At 37.3% G+C, this 27,913-nt stretch overlaps 1 protein-coding gene across 1 annotated transcript in view; it reads right to left on the bottom strand.

Annotated features, from left to right (window-relative positions):
• SLC9A8 (solute carrier family 9 member A8) overlaps nt 1-26,674 on the bottom strand; it is a 54,591-nt gene extending 27,917 nt beyond the window's left edge. Inside the window, exons 1-9 of the mRNA XM_014065476.2 lie at nt 26,502-26,674; nt 24,957-25,135; nt 13,625-13,705; nt 10,584-10,642; nt 8,889-8,972; nt 7,842-7,943; nt 2,757-2,791; nt 1,733-1,876; nt 444-582 (exon numbers count right to left, since the gene is read on the bottom strand). Of these exons, the coding sequence (XP_013920951.1) occupies nt 444-582; nt 1,733-1,876; nt 2,757-2,791; nt 7,842-7,943; nt 8,889-8,972; nt 10,584-10,642; nt 13,625-13,705; nt 24,957-25,135; nt 26,502-26,515 (837 nt within the window). The 5' untranslated portion in view covers nt 26,516-26,674. The remainder of the gene's footprint in view (nt 1-443; nt 583-1,732; nt 1,877-2,756; nt 2,792-7,841; nt 7,944-8,888; nt 8,973-10,583; nt 10,643-13,624; nt 13,706-24,956; nt 25,136-26,501) is intronic.
• Between the last annotated feature and the right edge of the window lie 1,239 nt (nt 26,675-27,913).

Raw genomic sequence — 27,913 nt, 5'->3', positions numbered from 1 at the left:
TTTGGTATAGGATAATTTCAGGATTCAATTCTAAAGCTGCCAACATGAAAATAAAATCAGATATCTAATGCATTTGAAAACTGAAACATGTACTAAGATGTTATTGAAAATATAATGAATGTACTAAAACTACAGCTGGAAAATCATATATTAGTCTCATCTATTAGCATGGTGTTTCTCAAGCTTGGCAACTAGAAGATGTGTGGACTTCAACTCCCAGAATTCCCCAGTCAACAACACTGCATCAGCATATACAATGAATTATTATAGAGCAACTTGGGCCTTAATGAAAGACTTGTACAAATATAAGTTTCATGCAAATCTGAAATTGTTACTAGCTAACACTTGCTGTGAAAAATGTTATGTTTTAAAAGAATAATCATCTTCAGAAATGGGTTATTATTAAAGAGAAAATATTTATTGTATCTAAAAGCAAAGGATATTAATGCAGAAATAAGACCAGTCAGTGTCCCCAGTGCTGCAGAACCAAAGAACATCTTCAGAAAGTAAGCCAGTGCTTGTAAAAAGGTTTGCCATCCATTTACATCAGATGTATGTTCTCTCGTCAAACCTTCTGCTGTACTGAGAATAATAATAATAAAAAAACAAGGACAACCAAGGGGGATTACACATTAGAATCTGGGATACGGAATGCAGAATCCGTAAATTTTTTATTTTTGTTTATTGTTGAAATTGCTCTTAAAATGCTTTCATCGTAATATGTCTAGGGGAATGACAAAAGACATTCACTCAAGTCAAGAGGCACTATTTTTCAAAGGGAAACACAGCTGTTCTAAAGATCTGGAAGCTTATACTTGGTTTTTCTATTGTTATTAAAGTGGTACAAAATAAGCCAGGAGGGTACCTACTTACAGCAAAAGAAATGAAATCCTTCTAACAGATCTTTCACAGACAAAGAAAAAAGGCAGAAGGTACAATATTACAGAATCAAAAATAAGATGCTTGCTCTTCTGATCCTCAAGCAAATGAGAAAAGGGGAGGGAAGGAAGGAAATGAATGAATATATATACTTCATGCAAAAACTTCCAGATCCTAATATGGCTAAGGTGGGAAGAATTAGATCCTTGACAAATCACACAATATTAATGTGTATGCGTGGAAGCCATCTATAGAAAGCGTTTAAAATAAATAAAATATAATGATATCCTTAGGCACAGCATCTAATTCATCAAGAAAATGTACTTTCACCTACATGACTTTCCAACCAAGCAATCAAAAAGTACCTATTTTGCCCAACATTCCTACTGATTTATTAAAAACTGAGCTTTGTAAACATCTACAAAATAACTCCATTTCTGGTCTCAAACCCAGAAACCAATACTGCAACAATTATAAGCCATGAAAGCAGAATGAATTTACAAACCAGCTTCTCACAGAATTTTAAAAAGGAATTCATAAAGACTATAGTGCTGAAGAATGTTCCCAACACGAATTCCTGTCCTTCTGTGTAATTAAATATAGGTTGCACTTCTGTAGCTCCTAAGAGAAAGAATAATTGGGGCTGTTTTATATGAGAGTGGGTGGCAAGCATCAATGTGACAATTAAGGAGGAGTGATGGTTAAAAAGCATGCTAACCAAAAGAGTATAAGTGCATATTATGCATATTTATTGCATTAAAATAAGTAGTGTTTAAAGAAGCACATTACTCTTTGTCTAAATGAGCATTAATTTCAAACGATTTTTTTCTTCCATGTAAATGAATGTACTTACTTTGTCAGGACAATTGAGACTGCATCATTGAGAATGCTTTCTCCAAAGACCAACATGTTAAGCACAGGGTCTACATTAAGAGCATTAAAAATAGCAATAGTAGCTACTGGATCAACAGCAGAGATCAAGGAACCAAAGGCAAAACTGTTAGGAAATACAATAAATACATTAACATAATGTCTGAATTATTAAATGCTATTGTTTGAGGCTTACTCAGCAAGCCTGAAATGCATCAATGGATTTAGATCATCATTATCCTGGAATGCATTAATGTTTTTTCCTCAGAAGATGAATCTGAGCCCATGCAGACTAACAACTATCAACAAGAAAAATAAAAGAGCATATTTTTAAAAATATTTTAAAGCAACCTGCTTAACGGCAGATTTTCATTATATAATTAATCTAATTTTTAAATTTATTATTATTATTATTATTATTAACAGGTTGCACTTAGATTTCCTTTCTGGTTTAACAGGACATCCTAGACACCTTTTGAGAACTTTCATCATCAAATGTATCCCTTCTATTTAAACATAACATTTTAACAAACAATATACATCATAATATATAATTACAATATCTTTCTAACCATTGCTGTTAATTTGTCAGATCCTTAAGAGATAGATGTCTGCTCTCTTCTAGTAATCTTTCAGCCATTTTCTAGGATTTTTCAAAACTAATAAAGATTTAGCCAAACCATGTGATGCAAGTCATCTGGTGCTATATATTAAAATAAATAAGCAATGACTTCTTTATAGTGAAAAGGCTGAAGGCACATTGCTATGTCATGTTGAGTTGCCATATCCTCTTTGATTCACATTTCCACCTACTTATCTAAACCCTAGTTAAGCATTGTAACATCACCTCTTAACTTTGGCCACAAGTATAGTAACCAGCATCCTGTCTAACTATAGTGCTCAGGAATCAAGAACCTAATAGATAAATGTAGTCACTGTGTTCACTGCAGCAGCTTGAAGACTCTTACAAACACACAAAGATTATGTAAATTTCTGTCAAAACTTACCTGTCAGTCATATTCAGTTTATAAATTACATCAGCCTAGAAAAATTGAGAAAAGCAGAAATCTTATAAAAGTTAACTCTCCTTTTTTCCATCTATCAAGGAACTAGCATATTTGCTGAAGGATCACAAAGTGAGTTTGCTTGTTTGAGTTTACAGATGGATTCTGTGTTTTCAAAAAATGAGGAAACTTCCAAATTTACTTCCCTAGAGAATGGAAGATTTCCTAGAACATAAATCTTCCATTCTCACCAAGATATTGCCCTGTAGATTTTTGTATGTTTCAAGAAAAGCTGCCTTTTGATGTCCCTCAAGAGCCTGATGTTCAATAAAGTTGTGGTGAGCATTCCTATGACCTAACTAATATAGTATGCTGTCATCAAGAAGTCTTGAATTTCTCATAAAATGCTAAAGACATTCATGCGTTCCGCATGACATGCAAAAAAACCTAAAGTTATTAATGTATAGTTCAATGAATAGTTCCACCTCTCAGGCTGGGGGGTCAAATAGTACGCCCCTCAGATAGGGTCCGCAACTTGGGAGTCCTCCTGGACCCACAGCTGACTTTTGAACACCATTTGTCAGCTGTGACCATGGGGGCATTTGCCCAGGTTCGCCTGGTGCACCAGTTGCGTCCCTACCTGAACCGGGAGGCTCTCACAACAGTCACTCGTGCCCTTGTGACCTCCAGACTGGAATACTGCAACGTGCTCTACATGGGGCTGCCCTTGAAGAGTATTCGGCGACTTCAGCTTGTCCAGAACGCAGCCGCGCGAGCGATCGTGGGTGCGCCTCGGTTCACCCACATAACACCTATCCTCCGCGAGCTGCACTGGCTGCCTGTTGATCTCCTGGTACGCTTCAAGGTGCTAGTTGTCACCTACAAAGCCCTTCATGGTATTGGATCTGGGTACTTGAGAGACCGCCTACTGCCAATTACCTCCACTAGACCAATTAGACCCCACAGACTAGGCCTCCTCCGAATTCCATCAGCCGGCCAGTGTCGACTGGTGACTACCTGGAGGAGGGCCTTCTCTGTGGCTGCTCCGACCCTTTGGAACGAACTCCCCGTGGAGATTCGTACCCTCACCACCCTCCAGGCCTTCCGCATAGCCCTTAAAACCTGGCTGTTCCGACAGGCCTGGGGCTAAAGACTCGCTGCCCCCCTTCAAATGGTATGATTGCTGTTTTGTTTTAACTATGTATGGTTCTTTTATGTTTTTTGTAACTTTGTCTGTTATTTTCCCTCCCTTTGAGTTGTGAACCGCCCTGAGTCCCTTTCAGGGAAAAGGGCGGCATACAAATAAAATGAAAAATGAAATGGAAAAAAAATGAAATGAAAAAAAAAAAATGAAGCACATATCTGCTCACTGAAACAATTTCATTTTTATAAAATCAGATAAGGAATTAAAGAATGGAATTAAATCAAAGTCATTTATGCCCAGACCAACAAATAGTGCTTTCAGCACATCATATCATCTTTGTTCAGAACTGAAGAAGCTTCTTGGATGAGAAGTGAAAGGTCTTCAAGGAAAAACAAAGTCCAGTTAACTTTTTAAAAAGCACCTGTGAGACTGTCAAGGTCTGAATATTGAAATTTAAAGATTATGGAATTAACAAGTTATGGTGGTCCCAGTGGTTATTGGTTAATGGTGCCATTTCCAAAAATCTTAGATAATACTTAGAATTTCCATCTGTCAATTACGAGAGACCACACTGCTTGCATCTGCAAATATATTACATCGATACATTGTAATACCCTAGGTTCTTAAGAAGAACCTGATGCATATAAAGGCCAACACAGCTAAGGTACTGGCAGCTATGATTTCACATTGTTCTGAACAGATAAATAATCATATTTGTTAAAATTTATATGCCACCTGACAGCAATTACAAGTGGAGGGACAATTTAAATTTAATTACTGTACAATATGTCTACAAAACAGTAGGAATACACATTTAGAGTTGAAACATGAAGCATAAACTATTACTGTACAATATGTCTACAAAACAGTAGCAATACGCATATAGAGTTGAAACATGAAGCATAAACTTATGAAATGAATGAGTGAAATGAAAACTAAGATCAGAGTCATACTTGAAACAATAGCAAGATAATGTAGGATCCTTTGCAAACTTACACTACTTTTCTAAGATGTCTCCAACTGCAGGCCATCAAAGTAGTTATGACTCTGATGACAAAAGTACTTATAGAATGAAGTTTCAGTAATAGATTTCAAGAGACAGATGGATTTGTGCAAAGAAACTAATCTTTTAGCAATATTTTTCCATTCAAGATAATCAATCTGAGGCCCGCTTGAGGCAATTATTTCCTTTTTATTTTTTAAACAGCTATTCTTTTCTTCTTTTTAACTAATCACAGCTTTCTTTTAGTTAACCAGAATTTAATTGATCAAAATTGCAAATAGAATTTGAATACTTATCACAGCTCACTTTTCTGAACTTCTGAAATTCACTTTTCTGAAATTCTCATCAATGGCCAGACTGGCCATTGTTGAGAATTCTGGGAAATGAAAACTACACATCGGGTATTTGTCAAGGTTGGGAAATATTTTAGAGAGCAGACTTTGAATAAATAAATATTAAAGGGGGGATCGTTAAATATAAAAGCCATTTCCAGGTGATTCTGTCCTTCATCAGATGTTCAAAGGCTTGAAGCAGTAATCCTGATCACAGAGCCTAACCTGAGTTGAACTGCAGCTCCCAATAGCCCTAGCCAACACGGCCAAAGTTGAGAAATGCTGTGACTTTGAAGTCAGCAATGTCTCATGGGTCACTGATTCCCAAGTATTGGGCTATCCTCCAAGTGACATGCAGTTCCCAAAATTTTAAATCCAACCACAATATTACACTAGACACTATTTTTAATGAGACAAAAAGAAGAAGTCATATTATCTACATTTAATTAATTTTATAAAAATTATCTTTATTAAATATATAGTAAAAATCAAATTTAGTTTTTGTTCTAGTCTTATGCCCTTTCTTGTCCTGGCTTTTCCCACTTTTTAAGAATGTAGCTCTTGTCTCTGAAAAGCTCTACACTTCTGGACTAGACTATTTTGCAGGTCCCTTTCAATTCTACCTAAAGAGTTACTACATGAACTCGCAACACAAACCCTCCTATCTTAAATATAAGTGTCTTCTGTTTTATTACAAATATTAAATGCTGGTGCTATCACCTTGCTTTGCATTATGTTTGATAAAGATACAGTCTCTGCTGTGGCAGTGATTAATTACCTGGGAGTTCCCCAGTGGGGATACTCTGCCTTTCCTTTGCTACTCTGGGATTTAATTAAAACCATCTGAAAGTCAGACAACAGTACCTGCTATAGCTAGGGAAACAATTACTGTTGTTTCCTTATGTAAAATGCCAGCAACCTGAAAAGCAAAATGATGTCTATGATGTAGAAAAGGGTGTCAAACTCAAGGTACTTAGATCTGGTCCACGGGTCTGCTTTGGAAACAGTGAAGGACTGGCCCATGGGGTCTCTGCCAGCGAAAATGGAGCTCAGGAGAGCCTCTGTTTTCACTGGCAGCGGGTTGCAGGAGGCTGTGGCAGCCAAAAAAGGAGATCGGGAGTCCATTTTTGCCATGCTGACCCTGGCCCCACGAAGTCAAACACAACCCTGATGCTGTGCTCAATGAAATCGAGTTTGACACCCCTGATGTAGAAGATCCAAGGGACCGAATGGTAAATAACTCTAGGAAGTCAATTTCAGATTTTGAATAGTCAAAGAAGAGAATATATCACTGGTCAAATATATGCAAGATTCTGAAATGCAGTAATTCCAGGAAACTGTAAAAAAAAAAATCATTGTGTCCTATGAAGCATTATGTCAACTCGCAAAGCATCCCTGGCCTGCTCTCGAGTTGCCATAGGCAGGAGGGGGGAAAACAGCAGGAAGCCACAACCAGAAGCACATTCCACGCATACCTTTCTCAAGGCTGTATCCCAGGATATCTGCTACAACCAGAATGGTGTAATCTCTACAGCCCGCAAAAGTGTTCCTTTGGAGAATGTGATTTATGACACACTCTGGGAGGAGGGGGTAAACAGGGTCATAATTGGGCGATAAATTACATAGGACATGTAGGCAGTGCCAACACGTTGTTCCTAATAAATAACTGGATTTCTTTTGAAGCTTGGCTCGAAGCTCATGATTTAATTAGGGTATCTGTTGGAATCCTGACACTACTTGATTGATTGATTGATTGATTGAGCCTTCGAGTCAGTCTTGACTCCTGGCAACTATCTAGATTCTGCAGTTTTCTTGGCAGGATTTTGGAAATGGTTTGCCATGGCCTTCTTCTTAGGATGGAGAGAAAAAGGCTGGCCCCAAGGTCAACCAGCTGGTTTCATCCATAAAGCATGACTAGAACTCCCAATATCTCGTTTCCTAACTTGGTGCCTTAACTACCACACCAAACTGACTCTCAAAACATTGCTCTGATTTATCTAAAAATAAAAATATTTTATGATAAGCTTTTGCATATATTTAAGTCCTTATGAAGGGATTCTCAAATACAAATATCATTATAACAATGTATATTAGAACAAAGTACGCCATTTTCATAAGGGTAACATTAAAAATAATTAGGTAAAGTTGCTTGCAAAGAATATGTGTGCTAGGAAATCTGTATGCAAAATCCATACAGGAAATTTTCAGTTCCAACACTATTTGAATAAACTCCTAACCATACAAAAGTGCTTCTTTTTCTTCTCTATTTCCTGATTCCATGTTGCCTAATCAACTCTAGACAGAGGAGAAGGAAGGCAGGAAGCTAAGTGATGAGTTCATTCCTCTGTTAGGAGAAACGTATAGGAACATGCATTCATTTATTTATTTTTTAAAAGAACTCAGCAATGAAGAAATTGAAATAAACTTGGAATGGGAAAAGTATTGGGAGAAATAAAAATGGATATATTTATTTATCTTTACCAATTATTCCAGCTATTCTCCTACTGCAAATATTTCTGTTAAACTCCATTCTACATCTTTAATTTCTGGAGAGTATTCCACACCACAATGAAGTTCATGCATGCAAAGTTCTCCATGCACGTTCTCACCTGACCAAGAAAGTAAATTCCTCCACCAACTATGAAAGCTGAAATAGCTGTCCCAATAACAGAAAACAAGGTGATGGAGCCTATGTTCTGGAAGAAGTTCCCCTAAAATAAGAAAATGCAAGAGGTTTGAAAATGCTATAAACCAAAAATCACCTGCAACCATATCAGGACCTGAATCCAAGCAAATGTAAAAATTAATGTTGTGCAACACATAATTAGGGAAAAAATAAATACATGGTTTGGAGAAGCACAGGATGTACTTCCTCATCCATGTGTAAATATTGGTAATTCATACATATCTGGCATGAATAAACTGGACTTTCAGATCCAGAGACATTACTATCTATGCAGACTGAGGCTCATCTTTGCTTTCTTCTCAGAATAAACAATAATAAAAAACCATATAATGAAGCAAAAAAGAAAGGACTGATCCTCCCCAGAGAAGAGAAAATCATCCAAGAAAAAAAAAACCTGTAAGAGTTTTACCACCTACTCTAACCCAATACCTTGGAGGGGGGGACGACACCATATATATTGAATGGCCTTTAAAACTAAGAAAAGAAACAAAATGAACTTCTGGGAAAATGCTGCTCCAGAAGACAGGCTCAGCATGCCAATTGGGCCTTTCCATAAACTGGCTATCTCTGATCATTTCTTTCCATTACTGAATGGACTCAACCATGGCACGCTATGTGTGATCTTCAGCAGCTAGGAAAAGTGTGGATCTAATAAAAAGTTTATAATTTAATATCCCTTTCCACTTCTTCAGGAATGACACATTCAAACTCATTCTGGCTAACCACAGAAACCAGATATAAAGGGCAAGCCTGGCATATATTGGTCCATCAATGATTTGGGCAACACCAAATATTTCCATTAATTCCGGAGCTTTTAGAGGGTTTTAGAGGTTTATAATTTTAATGAAATGTAGTATTGTTTCTGGCTGGTGGATTTTGCAATATTGTTTTCTGCTTGTTCTACTATTGTAATTGACCTTGAGTAGGCTGTATACAAATCATTGTAACGAACAACCAAAAAAACACTCACTTTGTGCAATGAATACCCAGATTCAAATATAATTGGCGGAAGTAAAAGAAGAAAAAACATATTAGGACGAAACATTTCTTCTTCCTGCAAAAAAAGATGAAGAAATTATGAGATATATGAGAAAGGGAATAATACCATATTGGAACAAAGGTAAATCCTGCACTCTAATAAAAATAGGAACATTTTATTACAATATGTGCCACAAAATGATTGTTGATTTCTAGTCATCATACAGATAGGTTTGTTCAAGGACAATCTATTCTTAACCTAGTCATTTAAGTTTTCCAACCCACCTCACAGGATTGCACTTGGGGAGAAAATAGGAGGAGGAAGAATTGAGAAACCTCAAAGAAAGTACTACCCTAATATCTGAATTGTCAAAATAGGCAACATAATATCAAAGATAATATAGTGAAGTAATGTATTATTATTAAGTAGAATCTACAGAATCTAAAATTCTATATTTAAAATTAGGGATCTTGGAATAAAAATATATAGAGGGAAATCTTTTGATAGTTCAGAATGCAGTTTTTAACTGAATATGACTAGGGTAGATTTTGGTTCTTTCTCACCTTTTGGTGGGCTTTAAAGAATTAAATATACTTACTTTCCCTCTTAATCCTAACAAACCTTAATCCTTCCCTTCTTAATTCCTCAAATCCCCTAAATTAGCTGTTCTTATTCATTCCATGAGATCACAAAAGGAGTACTGTTGACTGCAGGTTGCCTATCAGTGGCTTAGGAAATCTCAGTTTTATAAAAGTACAAAAACATTTTAGGGTTAATTAAAAATGTAAAGAAGAGGTTCCCCCATTTCCCCCCAAAATGCTCAATAAAAACTGAGTGATTGGTGAGTCCTTGGGAAAGGAGTTTATGGAATACAAAACAGGTATACTCCATTTTGCAATGTTTATGAGGCATCATGTTTTCATGGCAGAATAACTCTCAATTGCTGTGTAATTAAAATTACCGTATTTTTCAGACTATAAGACACACTGGAGTATAAAATACACCAAGATTTTGAAGAGGTAAATTTAAGACGCATAGAGTGTTTGGGAGGCCTGCAAAGTGCTTCTGGAAACTGGGGAGGGGGAAAAAAGGGGGGGAAACGGCCCATTTTTGCTCATTTTTGCCCTCCCCAGCCCCCAGGAGCACTCTGCAAGCCTCCAAAACCCTCTGCTTGCCCCGTTGTTTGGGCATGCATAGGCTTTGGGAGGCTTGTAGTGTGCTCCTGGGAGCTTGTTTTTTGCTCGTTTTTGCCTTCCCCAGCCCCCAGAAGCACTTTGCAGGCCTCCCAAATCCTCTATGCGTCCATTTTTCCGGAAAACAGGATGTGCGGGAGCAAGGTTTTGGGAGGTCAAAAATGCTATATTCAGTGTACAAGATGCACCCAGATTTTCACCCTCTTTGTTTTTTTGTGGGGGGGAGGAAGGAAGGTGCCCCTTATATTCCGAAAAATATGGTATGCCAGCTATCTCTGATATGATCGATGTGTTGGATTATAACTTCTAGAATTATCAGATAGCTGTTTGTACAGCTTATTGAACTGAGATGACCAATAAAAAAATTCTTTCTTCTTTAGCAATAAAGAAAAGAATATTACAGTAATTGGGAGTTGAGCATTCAAGCTGAATTATTTAAAGTAAGTATGGCATCAATTATATGATAAATGTATTGTAAAAATTGCTGACATACCTTCCAGTTGGCCAGCTTTTGAGATTCTATAATTTTTATAACTGCACCCATCAAGATACCTAAAAAGAAAAAACAGACAAAGAATAATTCATCTGTTCATCTGATAATTGAAAGTACTCACTGCATGTGAGTACTTTAAAAGGAAATATAGTCTCAAACAGGGGTCCTGTATTCCTTCCTCCTCATCCTCATTATGCCTGCAAATTTTCTCATAAAGCTCTGGCTTGTGGGCTTATCCTGTCTGTCTTGATGTTATTAATAACAGATCCAATCTGCTGAGAGACCAGAAGAGGAAACTGAAAACAGCTCTATAGTTGGTATTAGCTGCTCTGATATTTGAAGAACAATTTCACAACCCCTCAAGTTGGGCAACTGAAGAGCTTAGCATTTATTTATTTATTTATTTATTGCATATACAACAACAGTTGTCAAGTAACTTTAAGCAACTGACAACAAAAACAACTCAGTAATATGGAAAATAAATAGGGAAATAAAGAAATAAAGGTAGGTAGATAGATAGGTAGGTAAGAAGGAAGGAAGGAAGGAAGATATAAATACTTATAGTTGCTAGGGTCAAATTTCACATTGCCCATAACACACAATGGCTCATGCCTTAGTGACTGAGGGAACAGTCATGTTTTCAGGGCATTTCCTAAGGCCAGCAAGCTCTAGTTATCTGGACATCTGTCCAACAATAGAGAAGGCATTTCAGAATTTTGAGCTTTTTATGTTGTTTACAAAACTAAGTGAAACAGCTGCATGGGACAAGCAGGTGATTCATTATGATCGTGTATTTTGCTCTTCCCTAAAAACAAAACTGGTAATATTACCTTTTAACTCATTTGCATTCCTATCTTTTGACAATGCTCTACAGAATTTTCTTTGAAGGGCTCTGGAGTAGCACAAGATCTCAAGGAGGTGGTAAAGAATTCAGACTGTAGATTACAAAATGTAATGTGGATTACATTTTGTGGATTACATTTAAACCAGCTTCATCCTACAATTTTTAATACTGGCCCATTTCTCTCTGTCAGAAGACAGCAATGGCAAATCACTTCCATACTGCTGCCAAGAAAAACAGAGTATCCATGGAGTCTCCACGAGCCAAGATTGATTCATAGTTATCTTTAACTCCAGCAAGCAGTAAATACCTAGCTATTCTGTCCATGTTTATAAACTAAATAGGGTTGAGTTTAAATGTACTTGGATGGGAGACTATTAAGAAATTCCAGACTGTAAGCTAGCAGGGAAAGTCCCAAAAATATCCAGCCAGGCATGAGGAGTTGAATTCAGATTAAGAGAATTAATATATTTATCTAATCATAAATGAGGGAGAGAAAGGACCACAGGTTTATCGCATCATAAATTCTTTAGTTCACTCTGTGAGTTCTGTTCATAACAACTCTGTCTGCCTCCATCTAAGTGTAAGCACACATACTGTTTATTATGCAAGTTACCAGATTTTATAGTTTTTCCTGCTGATGCCCTAGAAAGGTAGCACAGCTATTCATATATTTATGGGAACAATCTACACAATGGCTGAAATAACAACCATAATCCAGAAAGTGATGACTCTCTATTTGCTGCTAAAGTTAGGGTTCTCAAAGACCAGCTAAGATCAATCCAATTACCTTCATATCTGTTGGTCAATACCATCCATCAGGCACAATAGTTTATCTAATAGTCACATTGGTTGATGACAATGAGAATGATGGGCCAAGAGCCACAGTGGCGCAGTGGTTAGAGTGCAGAACTGCAGGCTACTTCTGCTGATCACCGGCTGCCAGCAGTTTGACAGATCAAATCTCACCAGGCTCAAGGTTGACTCAGCCTTCCATCTTTCTGAGGTGGGTAAAATGAGGACCCAAATTGTTGGGGACAATAGGCTGACTCTGTAAACCTCTTAAGAGAGGGCTAGAAAGCACTGTGAAGTAGTATATAAGTCTAAGTGCTATTGCTATCTGGATGTTTTTAAAAAAATGTCATACAGGATGAGGAGAAAGAACACTCAGACTCAGCTAGGGCGATGCTCTTTCATATAGAATAGAATAGAATAGAATAGAATAGAATAGAATAGAATAGAATAGAATAGAATAGAATAGAATAGAATAGAATAGAATAGAATAGAACAGAATTGTTTATTGGCCAAATATGATGGGACACACAAGGAATTTGTCTTTGGTGCATATGCTCTCATTGTACATAAAAAGACAAGATATATACATCAAGAATCATAAGGTACAATAGTCATAGAGTACAAGTAAGTAATCAGGAAACAATCAATATCAATATAAATTGTAAGGATACAAGCAACACGTTACAGTCATACAAGTGGGAGGAGATGGGTGATAGGAATGATGAGAAGACTAATAGTAATAGTAATGCAGCCTTAGTGAATAATTTAGAATAATATTCTAAAATAGCAAAGCAAAATGCTCCTATGGCAGCTATCAGAGTATCAATCGCTTATTAGGCAAGGTAAAAGCAAGTCCCAGAATGCTCAAGATTATATCTTTCACAGCTCTGATCTACCTCAAGCAGAGAAGATGTTGAAACTGCCAACAGCAGTGCCAGATCTACAGAGAGGGTTGTGGATATTGCCATTCCTCCTTGCACAATAATAATCTGCATCCTTCACACTCTTAAAACGAATATGTACAATCTTCATGATTAAAGAACCTTCAATCTGAGGGCTGTAAATTAAAATCCTTATTCTGCCATGATAATCAGTGACTGCCCTTCTCACAGTCACCCACGTCCTGGCCATATAAATCTGTCTCATAAATTGTCTTAATAAATTGACTTAGAACCAATCATATTATTTCTCCCTTTCACATTAGTGCACTTCACAGGATTTTTCTATGGAGCGGGGGGGGGGGATCTACTTACACTGTGTTGAATCTTACAAAGGAAATGCATTATATAGGCAAATAACCAAAAAAAGCAAACCTTGGATTAAATTACAATCTAGACTTTGAAAATACCAGTGACATTTATTTAAACAGAACAGTATAAATTTTCCTGCTATTATCAGTACTCACCTAGGGAAACAACAGCAACACTCTCTGGCAAGAAATGCAGTCTGTATCTTATCAATAAATGCACCAATATGATGCAAATAGCTGAAGAGAAAGCAGACAATTTTTAGAGTTATTTAACAACAAAATTCTTAATCAAACAAATTCTGCCATTATCCTTTGAATTTAAAATATGAAGCTTGAAAAAAGTTGAACATTCCTAAAAGAGAGCCAGTTAGTTAAATACTATCTATATTTTTTTAAAATATTTTATATGGGCTTACAGGCACATTTTTTTGTGAGTTCTTATCAAAAACCATGTAACAATCATTGTCATCTTTATGTCGGTTTTGAATAGAAGAAACATTTATGGCTTTGATCCAAACAATTCTTTCACATAACGTATTATATTTGGAAAAAGTCACTTTTAGGATTATTCTAGAACAGTTCACAATGACATGTGCAGAAAAGAGCAAATATCTATTGGGACAGGGACAGTTAGCTGCTAGGAGGAAGAACCCTAACCTCACATTTGTGCAAGAAATCCTAGGATCCAAAGCTATGAAATCAATTATAAAAACTGTGTAAATTCTTGCAATCTGTTATATTTTTAATTAACAATCCAGGACAACAGATTTTCTTCCATGTAAACATGGAAGAAAGTAGCATCACTAAAAATGAGATATATATACGTAGGTCAGAGGCAGCCAATCTTTTTAAATCAGTGGGCATATTTGTTACTGTGTTTCCCTGACCCCCCGAAATAAGCACTTGGCCTTATTTTTGGGGAGGTCTTATTATTTTTTAGGTGCAGGAGGCATGGTTACTTTATGGCTGCTGCTGTATTGTAATATTTATGGGGAGGGCTTATTTTTGAAGTAGGGCTTAGTTTAGCGCATACATTCAAAAGCCTGATTGCGCTTATTATCCAGACAGGTTTTATTTTCAAGGAAACAGGGTATTATAGAAATCTGTTGGAGCTCCTATAGCAAAATACTTGCCATAATGCACACGGCAAACATAAAATCACCTGTTCCCAGATGATCTCCTCCAGTATGGTCTCTGTTGTGGGCTCCTTGATGCTCTCTGAATTTGGATGCTTTCTTGCAGATGTTGCATTACCAAATTAGATAACAACATCAGTGCCAGAAGGAGCAGGGATTGCTCTGTACTTATATACATTTTTAAAAAATTGGCAATTTTTAACTGTTTAACCAACTGTCCCATCTTTCCTATTAAGAAACATAAGTTAACTAATTGTCAGATCAGTTGTATGGTCATCTGCTACTGATCCATTTACTTTTCTATAAATAATTGGATTTTTTTTTCAACTCAATGCTTTAATCTCAAGGTTCACCTTATTGCTTTTGAGAATTTTCCCACTGAATTAACGTAACTGTGAAATGCCTCTAGTCAATATGTCTTAATATTTTGTGAGCACATAACAATATGAATGTTACTCACTCATTTTCCTATAGACATGTGGTAACAAATCTTAATGACTATACAATAAGATCAACCCAAGTAACATAGGCAACCCAGTTGTGAAATGTTATGATTATTCTTGTACGTGTAGCATTGTGTGTTTTTTATGTTACAAAAGATTCTCCAAAATTTAATATTGCAAGAATTTCACCACTCATGATAAAGGCTGTTAAAATTACAATATGTTATTATACACCTAAATGACATAATTTGTTTTACATATTAAAAACTGGGGAATCAATAAGGAACTCCCCATCTATTCTTGGTGTTATTTGTACCTCACATTGTGGACTATTATTGACTACTTTTTCCCAATTATAACATTTCCCTGAAATAGAAACAATAGGTACAATTCAAAGTGCTGGTTATCACCTTTAAAGTCCTATATACCTTGGGGCCAGGCTATTTGAAAGACTGTGGTCTCCCGCATTACATCCACCCAGCCTACAGGATGGGAAGTCTGGACAAGGTGTCATCGAGTAGGGATATAAAGGTAGCCCTCAACTTACAACAGTTCATTTAGTGACTGCTCAAAGTTGCAGCAACATTGGAAAAAAGTCACTAATGACCATTTTTCACACTTAAGAAAAGTCACTAATGACCATTTTTCACACTTCACACTTGCAGTATCCCCATGGTCATATGACCAAAATTCAGATGCTTGGCAACTGACTCATATTTATGATGGTTGCAGGGTCCCAAGGTCATGCAATCACCTTTTTCAATCTTCTGTCAAGCAAAAGTCAATGGGGAAGCCAGATTCACAATAACTTAGCAACCTGGTTATTGTTACTAACTTATCAACTGCAGTGATAAACTTAAGTTTGGCAAAAAAAAAAAAAAAGATGTAAAATGGGGCACCCTTCACTTAGCAAATGTTTCACTTAGCAACATAAATTTTCTCATGGGTAGCCCAATCTTTATGGAACATCATTCCTCCAAGGTACAATTGCCTTCCCACCTTGTTGCTTTCTCCAAAAGGCCCTAAAATCGTGGTTTTCTCAGCAGGCCTGGGGACCACAAATGGAGATGGTAGCGATCAAGTGGCTGATTTCACTGTCTTATGATTTCACTGTCTTATGGGGATATTTTTTTAATGAGTTTTTATTATACGTCGGATTTTTTAAATGTTGTAAGCTGCCCAGAGTCACCTTTTTGAGAGTTGGGTGGCTGCAAAAATTTGTTACATAAATGAATAAAATTTTCAGAAAATAACTTTACTCAGTAAAATGCAGTAATCTTGCTGCAAATATTACCCTTTTAGCACTACAGGTAGTCCTCAACGTATATCAATAGCACTTAGACTTGTATACCGCTTCACAGCCCTCTCTAAGCAGTTTACAGAGTTGGCATATTGCCCCCAACAATCTGGGTCAGACTTGGAAGCCATCTTTTATCTTTTGGTCTTCAGATCTGCCACATTTTCTACTGTGAGAAAATGGGAGGGGGGATTATACAGAGTATAGGTGATATGTAGCCATGACAATATTCTTTCTCAGAAAGTCAAGGTCAACTGGCCTGCAGCTGCGATGAGGTGACTGGGAAGTAACTCCTAGCTTGGATGATTCCTGATTGGATCATGTGATGGACTTGTGGGTGCTGGGCAGGAACTTGAACTTTCTTTTGGGTGGGGAAAACCTGGAAGCTTTCAGATTCGGGTTTTCCCAGATGTACCGATATGACATCTCTAATGAAATGGAACTTTGTGGAAACTCAAGCCTTCGAGTCTTCTTTCGTTGAAGGTGTTACTTGGAACCCTGACAGGAAAGCTGAGTCAACTTTGAGTCGGGTGAGATTCAATCTACCAAACTGCTGGCAGCTGGTGGTCAGCAGAAGTAGCCTGCAGTACTCCACTCTAACCACTGCGTCACCGCAGCTCATAACCACAATTGAGTCCAACATTTTTGTTGTTAAGCGGGACATTTGTTAAGTGAATTTTGCCCCGTTTTATGACCTTCCATGCCACAATTATTAAGTGAATGACTGCTTCCCCATTGACTTTGCTTGTAGGTTGCAAACGGTGATCACATGACCTTGGGACGCGGCAACGGTCATATGTATGAGTCATTTGCCAAGTGTCTGAATTTTGATCACATGATCATAGGGATGCTTCAAAGGTCATAAGTGAGAAAAATGGTCATAAGTCACTTTTTTCAGTGCTGTTGTAACTTTGAATGGCCACCAAATGAACTGTTGTAAGTCGAGGATTACCTGTGTATCTCAGGCATTTATTTTCTTGGCATTCTTGTGATATATTTCATTCTGATATACATGGATACAGTTGTCACTTTTATCCAATTGATTCAAATCTGCATGAGGTACACGAGTGAGAAAAATGAATCAAGAATCAAAAGGTTTTAAATCAACTTTCGGAAAAGCAGTTTTATGAGAAGATAAAACAAAAAGCATGCAAATTTGTCTGTCAAAACGTTTTATATTTTAAACAGCATATCACGTAACTAAGCTATAATCCAATCAAAGAAGTAGCAACTTTTTTCCCCAATAAACTGGGGGGAAATGCCCAACACATGAAGTTATTTTATTCAGAGAGCATCCTAGTATGGAAAAGACCAACCATGCACTGGATTTTACCTAAACAAATTATACTCCATCCTAATCACACATATCAGAAGGCAAATACTAGTTTATTTTGGAGGACATTTGTGGGAGCCAAACTGTCGCCATAACAGGCTAGGTAAAATAGCTAGGAAACAAAGAAGAATAGACAAAGCTATCTGAATTAAGAACCTAGTGGAAATTTACCAAGGCCGTGTCAAAGAGAAAGATAAGAAAGTGTTGGAATTCATTCCGGGTGTTTATGTGCAGGACAAGCCTCTGCTATCTGAAACACAAATACACAGGGATGAAAAACCTTGCACCAGAAAACATCTTTATGGCCTAACGGTCATAAATACAACCTCATGTAACAAGAACTATGTGAACCAGTTACTCCCACACATGCCCTTTCTCCCCCCTATGCTGAGTTATAACTTTCTATCCCCTCTCTCCCCCTCTCAATGCCATGCAGCTTGTAAATCTTCTGTTCCCCCTTTTGCCCACCCTTTGCCATGATGTGATTTGTAGAATGCTTTTTATTAGTTTACTTATGCCATGTGTGATTATATTTGCCTTTTGATACGTTCCTTTTTGATGACGCTGTAACTAACTTTTTCTAATAAATAGGCACTCTGAACAAGACAGAGATTGCCACTTTATCCAGACTGCTGCCTTTGTGTTTCATTGGGAAGCAGTTTCAGGAATTGGGACCGTAAAGTGGACCACTGGTTGGGGAGACCCCTGCATCCCGCAGGCGTTGTCTCTTCAGACATTAACTTCCAGCTCTCCTACTCAGATTTGAGAACAAATTCTCCTGTAGGTTTTAGCTTCTCTTATGTGGCAAACAAGCCCACACCACAAAGAAATGGACACTTTATAAAAGGTAAACTTCTTCTCAAACAAAAAAAACACAAATCTTTTTATTTATCTTCGGCAAATGGAAATAGTTTTCTTTTCTATTTCTGCTCTGTCAACATTTTTAGCTAACAAAGAGTTCCATCTTATAAACAGCACATTTAGACAATGGGTCCCTTTCATAAGTGGCAGTAGAAACAGCAAATATTTGTTTTAATCCAAAACTGTTTTGGAATTCAAAGCTTGCAGGGCATCCAAACCAACAGCAGCCTCATACTAGCAACAGTAAGCCAAGGAGAAGCAATCAATATTCACCTCCCCCCCAAAAAGGGGAGGTTGTAAGAAAGTCTGCAAAAATCTGCAAATGTCCAAGAAAAAAAGAGAAAGCAGGCAGTATTCTAATGAGTAAGTTTAGTAAAGTTAGATAAATATACAAATTATTAAAATATTGGATGAATTCATCAAACAAAAGAGACTAGGCCCATGAGGCGAACCTATGGCATGTGTGCCAGAGGTGGCACACATGCCATCACCCCAGGTCAGATCTCCATGGCTTTTCTTTCGTGAACTTCTGTTTCCCTGCAAACGACGAAACAGAAGTTTATGAAAGAAAAAGATCTTATCTCCTGCTCCGCTGCCAGTGTTGGAATGTCCCACCTTCCGCCTGCCAGCTGGTCTTCGGGTCTCTGCTGCGCATGTCCGCTCATACGCACACGTGCACCTTTCAGTTTGGGCATGCACGTGAAGTTTGGGCACTCAGTGTCTAAAAGGTTCGCCATCAATGGACTAAGCCATTCCAGCCAACCTTCTTCAGAAAGGCCTTATCCAGAATTGTTAACAGCATGAAAAGAAAAAAGGAAACCAAATCCAGTGGAGATATAACTTCTTCTGACATGTCTATAATGGCTAGAGCTGCTCTTGCACAGCACAGGATGATGCATGGCATAAAATCACACACTGAGACCATTTCGGGGAACTTGGACATGACACAGAATCTGGGCAATTCTCAGCAAGAAAAATCTAATAACATTTATTCAGCAATCAAACCACAACATCCTGTCCCAAGATAAGCGCAACCCAAGTCTCATGAGATAATAGGGGCTCTGTTAAATACTGTAGAAGGTATTATTGGACATAGCATGTGACAGTACTGTGACAAGTGACACAACAGTCAAGTGAAAAAGACTCCTTCTACAAGAAAAAAAATAGCAGCCATGTTTCTCTATAACACCGTTTGTTTTAGAGGTTATTTTGATATTTATTTCTCCCCATCAATATTTTTTTAGAAAAGTGTCTAGGTCTAGTCTTCAGTAAGTCATTTGGCAAAGGACGAAGCCATACAATGGTTTCAAATAAATAAATATAGGCCTTCTATGCCCCGAGTGCCTTCCCACAAGCACTGGATCTCAGGTATAATAATGTGCCATCAAGAATAAGGTTTCCTAGCCCTTTTTTGCCAGTTTCAAAAGCAGCCTGTTCAGCTTTATTTTGGACTAAATTTACCAAGTGTATTAGCTGGTTAAAGTAAAAGTTTCCAGGAAATAGCCTCATCATGAATCAGATGGCTAGTACAACTCACTCTTTATTGTCTGCATTGTTTGTTGTCAGTGGCTCCTAAGGTTTCATATAAGAATTTTTCCTGCCTAACCTATGCAGTCACAGATTGAATTGGAAAGGTATGTACTCTATTGATTCTTTCTTGCTCAGTTTGATTTACAGTATTTTTTTTTTTACTATTTGCCCCTTCACCGCAAATAGTAAGGAGTCATTGCTGAGATGCACTCTGCGGTCAACATCTATCAACCATTTGCAAGTTGTCCATTACATTCAACCCTGGAGCTTGAATAACAACAAACCCTTTTGAGTAAGAGGATAACATTTTGCTGCATCTTAACTTTCTCTGCGTATTTCAATATAGCCACTCCTACAAACTCATAATGCTTCTGTAAAGAATATCCTTTGGAACACTGATCCAAAGGCACTTTCCTCCAACCCCACCCCTCAAACTAGATCCATATACCCCCAAGGAACTTATTTTGTTATGCCATATTTTACAAACTTATTAGAGGTAGTCCTCGATTTACAACACTATGTTTAGTAACTGTTCAAAGTTACAAAAGCACTAAAAAAAGTGACATGACCATTTTTTACACTTAACGACCGTGCACTGCATTCCCATGGTCCTATGATCAAAATCCAGACGCTTGGCAATTGACTCGTATTTATGATGAGTTGCAGTGTCCTGGGGTCACCTTTTAGAAATTTCTGATTAGGAAAGTCAGTGGGGAAGCCAGATTTACTTAACAATGGTGTCACTAACAACTGCAGTGATTCACTTAACAACTGTGGCAAGAAAACTTGTAAAATGGGGCAAAATTCACATAACAACTGTCTTTTGGGCACAATTGTGGTCGAACGTCGAGCACTATCTGTATAGAGATAACACATAGATATAAAACCACTGTCAGGAGGATGTGGGGACAATAGAACTGGCTGCTTTCAAAATAATTTTACCGTACTCAGGAATTTAGTTCATGATGCCAAATGTGAAAAGGAGGTGTATGTGTGTCTCTGTGTGTGTGTGTGTGTGTGTGTGTGTGTGTGTGTGTGTGTGTGAGAGAGAGAGAGAGAGAGAGAGAGAGAGAGAGAGAGAGAGAGAGAGAGAATTACTTTCTTTCACAAGATCATCTTTTTTTTTCTTTAGCTTTAAATATTCCATTTAATGCTTTTCAAATATTAAGTTAGTCTTGAAGGCCAGACATTAATTATCTCTAAAAACCAAGGATAAGGCACTGTTTAAAAAAGATATCGGCTATATCTATTCAATCCTTGTTTTCTTATATTGTTTCACATGATACCGCATGACATATCACCATAGAATTTTTCTTAATACATTTATAAAGGGAAACCTATGCTTTCTGATATTAGCTGGTTTCAAACTAGGCACTAAATCATAATCTGGTTTAGAATTATATGAACACAAAACACTTATTCCTTTTCAAATAAAATCACTCAAACTCACAAAAAGTTATTTTTTATTATTGGGGTGTTTTAATCTTAACTATAGAATCACTTTTTTAGATAGGGCACTCTTCAGGGCCATTGATATTATTGCAATTGACATTATTTAAAAAAAAGTTCAGCAGTTATCAAAACTGGTTTCCTTCTGGCAAATATCTCCCTAATGCAGTTAAAAAGTTTTTCAACTATTCAGGGCATGTCTTATTCCTATCTTGTTTAAAATACAAAACAACCTTCAGAGTCTTCCCCATCTGGAGAAACAGTAATATAGGATATACTTGAATATTTAAGAATAATTAATATTCAGGAGCTTATGGGTCTAAGAAACCCTTTCAGATAATTATTTAAAAATAACAGTAATTAGTGTTCCAGTTCTTACCAGTACTTACTACTCACTTTAGAAAAGAAGACGGGTCCAACTGACTTTTCCAAAACAGCATAAGGGTATTTCAAAGGAAAACATACTTTTCCTTAGAATAATTCCCACACTTACAAAAGATCAACCATTATTAAAATAGAAACTATAATTCAATTCAACCAGAATGCACTAGGCTATGATGGTATAAACAATCATTCAAACTGACAACCAGATTTTCAGGATAAACAAAACTTACAAATTAACTATGTTTGTGAAAATACAACCAGAAACAGTAATGGAAAGCAAAAGCTAAATAATATATACAGACTATATAAATGTATCTTTCATACAGAACCAAAGTTTAACAGATTTGCTTTAATGGATCCCATTCCTGGGAACAATTTTTTCTATGTCAGCTATGTCAGATTACACAATTGCATATTATGAAGAGGTTTACTCTATAATTCTAGACATATTTCCTCAAAAAGAAGTCACCTTCAGTTCAGAGGAAGTAGGAATAGAAATAAAATCAGATTCCTTCTGCAACAGAAAGTTCAAGGAAAAACAAAAGAAACATGCCTTTACATTCCAAGTGCAATGAAGGGACAACACCCTTTAATTTTAAGTCTGGAATTGAGGAAGCAATGGGAGGATTTAATTAAGTAAAAATATAGCTATGCACTCAGGTTATACACTGTCATGGATGAATAAAAGATGAAGCAATTTTCTTTCAAAAATAATTCAGTAAGCTGCATGGGTTTGGAGCATTGATCTACTGCATTCGGGCTATACACAATTCTCTCTGTTTTTATAATGGAATTTTTCTAAATGATTAATTTATACAGGGAATTCCTGTGTATTTTGTTTCTAGAATCTATCCTAAACATGCAGAGCATCAATGTAAACAGACCTTCTTGGAAAGATCATTAATTTTAGGACGCTCACATAGTTCAAATTGGCAGTGATCCTGTTCTAATCTTGGTCAACTAATTTTCTTTACAATAACATTTCCAAAAAATGATGTAAATTTTTCTTCCACATTGAGAGATGCACAAAAAAGCAATTACATTAAAACTCAAAAGAGCTTTGTAATTCATTTATATTCTTATAAGGCTCTTTCTTGTTAGAATGCTTAAGCTGTGATTAATCAAGCCTAGGAAAAAGGGTTAAAGATACGTATTGAAACTCATATTCTTTATACCAAGAACCTGAAATAGAAGCCCCAACAGGCTGTCTAAAAATTTTAGTAACCTAAATCTGCCTTACAAAAATTATTACACTAGTCAGAATATTTTTAAAATGTAAGAACTGATCCTATTAATCACCATTCCTCAAATTTTTTGCATATTTTTTATATCACTAGTGCTTCTTGTCATGATAGTTCCTCCCCTAACAATTTTTGTTATTATATTTTTAACTCACCTTTTTTTTGTTTACAAATTTGTAAGGTATAGTTAGGAAGAAAATGACTCTAATAGTAATATAATATTTTTATTGTAATTGAAAATTCAGGACTATGAATTTTGTATCCATTAGGAATAATCCTCATTTAAGCAGGCAAATAGAGAAACTCCAGGATAAATTACCACTCTACTCATGCAAACTACAATGTAACCTGTAAATTGCCAAAGTTATGCTTCGGCTGGGAATAACCTGCTATTCTCAAGAATCAACTTATTAAATTGTTTTCTCTTATCCTGGAAAAAGTCATTAATTTGATACCCACACAGTATTAAGTTAAAGATAAAGGTACATACTATATTAAATCTACATACTATATTAAATCCTAATTAATAGTTTACAAATTTTACACAACATGGCTGAGCCAAAAGGAAGAATGCAGCCTTTAACGGCACTTACATATTATACCTCATCTTAAAATATTTACATTTTCATGATTTGTATGCAGCCATCAGCCACTTTCATGTGCAGCCATGGTAGTTTACTAAATAGTTAGAGAAGCCAACGTGGCACAGGTTCCATTTAGTTAAATGACGCTATGATGCTATTTCCAGAAGGTTTAACCTTCACATAATGCACTAAGACCCATGGGCACACAGAGTGGTTTGTGACAGACAAGATCTTCAAGAATCTGTAAACATTTAGCAAACCACAGATAACATTTGCCAAAATCTGCTGGATGGGGAAATTGACCCAATACACAAGGTATAGATAACCTATGAGCCACATGTGATTTCTGAATTTCTTATTTCATATTCATTTGGTTACTCATATCCCATTCTGACAAAACCAATGAACAATGGCAGTACAGTTTCCCATCATTTTTAAGAGGGAAATCAAAATTCTTAGAAAAAGTTGCAATTCTCAAATCCCCTGCCAAAAAAGCTTTCTGGAAACTTATGAGTATACCTATTCATATGGCATAATCCTCTCAAATTCACACTTTTATCCAAATGAGTAAAATGAAGAGAAAAACACTCCCAAGGTGTGGCTCCTGATAAAAGAAATATTTTCTGCCCCTGCTCTAACCATGTGAAATTTCATGTTCCTGCTACTTACTTATATGCATAAGCAAAAAGATAAAGGTAAAGGAGTTCCTGTGGATTTTACTCTGCTGATCATTGCTGACTATAAGAAATAATGCTCATCTCCGTTTCAAGGCCATTGGGCCAGCACTGTCCAAAGACATTTCCACGGTCATGTGGCCAGTATGATGTCAAGTAGTACTATTACCTTCCCACTGAAGTGATACCTATTTATCTACTCTAATTTGCATGCTTTTGAATTGCTAGGTTGACAGGAGCTGAAGCAAAGACAGGAGCTCATCCTGTCATTTGTTGCTCAGATCTTGAACCTGGGCTGCCAGCTACCAGCCAACAAGCCCAGTGTCTTAACAACTGAGCCACTGTATCACCCTGCATGAGTAAAAAGGTATGCAAATTTCATTTCGGAAAGAGGAAAGCTAATGTTCACATCTGCTTCCTTCTATCTTGGAAATTTAAAAAACTCTTCTACTTTTTCTTCATATTAGCAATACAGATCAGAAAGCATAACTGGAATTGTGTTTCACATCCTTCATTTTTCCATGATTGCTATCAAAAGTAATTAATATGAGATTACCTAGTACAAGGAGACTAAAGAATATAGTCATGCCACTCGATTGTTCTTCCTGTTGAGCCTGGACGCCAGTTTGCACTGGAAGGATTGGTTTGGCAGGTGTAGGAAGCACTAGTTTTGTAGTGAGGGCCAGGGTGGTATGAAGGGTGAAATTGAATACATCATGGGTCACATTTGGGAAGCTGTAAGAGAATGCAAACCCGTCAGACTGCGTAGAAACAGGACTAAAAATAAAAGCAATGTCTAAAACAGAAAACTTGGAAAAACTGTTATTTAAGAAACAACTGCCTAACATTAACCTGTCTGAAAAGAACTGTGCTTTATTATAGGTCTTGGATAATTGCAGCAAAATACTGCTGGTGAGGGGGGGGGGGTTGTAATCCTAAAGTAAGGAATTACTTTGTAATTAAAATTTTATTTGCTGCTAAGGAAATTAGAAACTTCTTCTATTTCTTTTTTATCTTTTCTTTCTGCCCTTCTATCTTTGTTTTATAATAGAATAGAGTTGGAAGTGGCCTTGGAGGTCTTCTAGCCCAAACCCCTGCCCAGGCAGGAAACCTTACACCAATTCAGACATAAGGTTATCCAACATCTTCTTAAAAACTTCCAGTGTTGGAGCACCCACAACCTCTGGAGGCTCTCATATATGTGTTTAAACAGTATCAATAGCTTAACCCAAAGGTGTTTTTTCAAGAGGCAACTGGACTTCAGAGCCAAAGAAGCTTCTTGGATGAGAAGTGAAACATCTTCAAAGGAAAAAAAAAACCAGAAAGTCCAATTGCCTCTTGATTAAAAAAAGCATCCATAACCTGGATGACTGATGAATCTCTACAGACTTTCAACTTCTTATTCAACGTCTGCAGAGGATGGGAGAGCATCATCCCCCTCCCCCAGTCTTCCCCATCAGGAGTTTTTCAGATGAGCTGGACTCCTCCCCCACCAGCCAGCCCAGCAATGACAGCCGAAGTGTCAGGAGAGCCAGATGTATGTCAGCATATACCAAAGAAGACAAAGTGGTCAATACCTGGAATGCACTACCTGACACTGTGGTTTCTTCCCCAAACCCCCAAAACTTTAACCCTAGACTTTCTACTGTCGACCTCACCCCATTCCTAAGAGGTCTTTAAGGGACGTGCATAAGTCCACCAGTGTGCCTACCATCCCTGTCCTAATATTCCCTTGTATTCGTATCCATTTCATGTATTCGCAATCATGGCCATACTTATATCTGTTATCTAATTCATGCTTGACGACATAAATAAAATAAATAAAATAAAATAAAAGGCCCAGGTGGGAATGATATGAAATGAGAGTGACAACTCTGAGGGAAGATTGGAGGGGGGGGGGGTGTTCCATTAAAGGCGTTTTCCCCTCACGCCATTCTAAGGTAATGATGGGGGTGAAAGCCTCGCGTTTCTTTCCCACGGCCTTTCACTCACCTGACACCGTTGAACCCCCCTCCCCCCACCTCCTCAATCCCGACGGGAATCCCCAACTCCACGCTCTTCCCCCACGCCCAGAGAAAACCCTTAAAGAGAAACCACTCACTCCGTTTGCGCCATTCTTCAACTCTTAACGGTGGTGGTGGTGGGAGAAAAGAATTATATTGTTTCTTTCCGCCTTCCCCCTCCCCCCCGCACCATAGACGGTTAGAACTCCAGTATCCGAGGCCGACTTCCGGGTTCTTGTCTGCGACGCTCTGGAACCGGCGTGACTCATCTCTATGGCAAAGTGAGAGTCAGGGAAAGACCGGAGCTGGCATTTGTGGCTCGGTGCCAGCTCTTTCTCGGGAATGACGTTGTCGGCGCTTGGTTCTGGCGTTACGTCATGGCGAGATTTGCATATCCGGCCTTGTGCGGTGGCGCGTCATTTCTCCAGCCGTTCAGGAGGCTTCCGAGCAGAGGAACCGCACCTGCTACTACACCTGCTACAGGTGTGGCCGTTGAGTGGGAAAGAAGGACTCTATGTGTGGAAAGAGCGAAACTTTTGAGGAATCAGTCAAACATGATTACTTAGGAGTAATCTAACCATGGTGTACTCAACCAATTTCCAGTATTAATCTGGAACCGTATTATGTTGGAATTACCATATATTGGATAAATCCAATTACTGACTGAATTCTCACAACCCATTAAAATGTGATTGTTTAAAATAGTGCTGTGTGGAATTCTGGCTTGGGCTTTTTTGTGCCTTTTAGTCAGCTTTTGATTCCTTGGGAATAATCATCATCATCATCTAGGTATCAACCAAGTATCGTCTTAAAATATATGATGTTCTGAGTTGTGCAGTTTTTGCAATTCCGCTGGTGTTATTGCAGGAAGCTGCAATTTCTTGATGTGCCAAGAATTTTACAAAACACATCAAGAAATTGCTACTTCCTGCAATAACACCAGTGGAACTGCAAAAATCTGTGCTATCTGGAACATCATATACTTTAAGAAGATACTTGGTTGATACCTAGGATGATGGCAACAATCTGTATCAACCATTAGCATCAGTCAATGGTATCTGTGATACATTTTAAATGCTCAGTTGACTGAGTTTCATGTTTAATAAACAAAAGAAATAATAATGCATTTTTGAATGTTCAGTTGACTGAGTTTCATGTTTAATGAATAAAGTATATAATAACAACAACAACAATCTTTATTGTCACTGTACATATGTACAATGAAATTGATTTAGCCTCTACTGGTGTAATCCATAACAAAATACAAAACAAGAAGTATAAGATAGAAAATGGTCCTTATACAAGTAATTAGGGAGAAACCAGTCATATATTTCCATGTATGTATGTTTCAATGGGGTGATTGTAGTTGTATTTAGGAGTCTGACAGCCTATAGATAAACAATGTTTTTAAACCTGCTTGTCCGGCTGACTATACTTCTGTGTCTTTTGCCCCTACATGAAAAAGTTCCCGGAGTTTTCTCAGCAAGGTTTTTTGAAACTGGTTTGCCAT

This window comes from Thamnophis sirtalis, unplaced genomic scaffold (genome assembly GCF_051295495.1).
Source record: "Thamnophis sirtalis isolate CommonGarterSnake01/CBP01778 unplaced genomic scaffold, rThaSir2_p1.2 scaffold_7, whole genome shotgun sequence".
Taxonomy (NCBI): domain Eukaryota; kingdom Metazoa; phylum Chordata; class Lepidosauria; order Squamata; family Natricidae; genus Thamnophis; species Thamnophis sirtalis.
The sequence above is the reverse complement of the archived record's forward strand: the minus strand, read 5'-3'. Positions and strand labels throughout refer to the sequence as shown.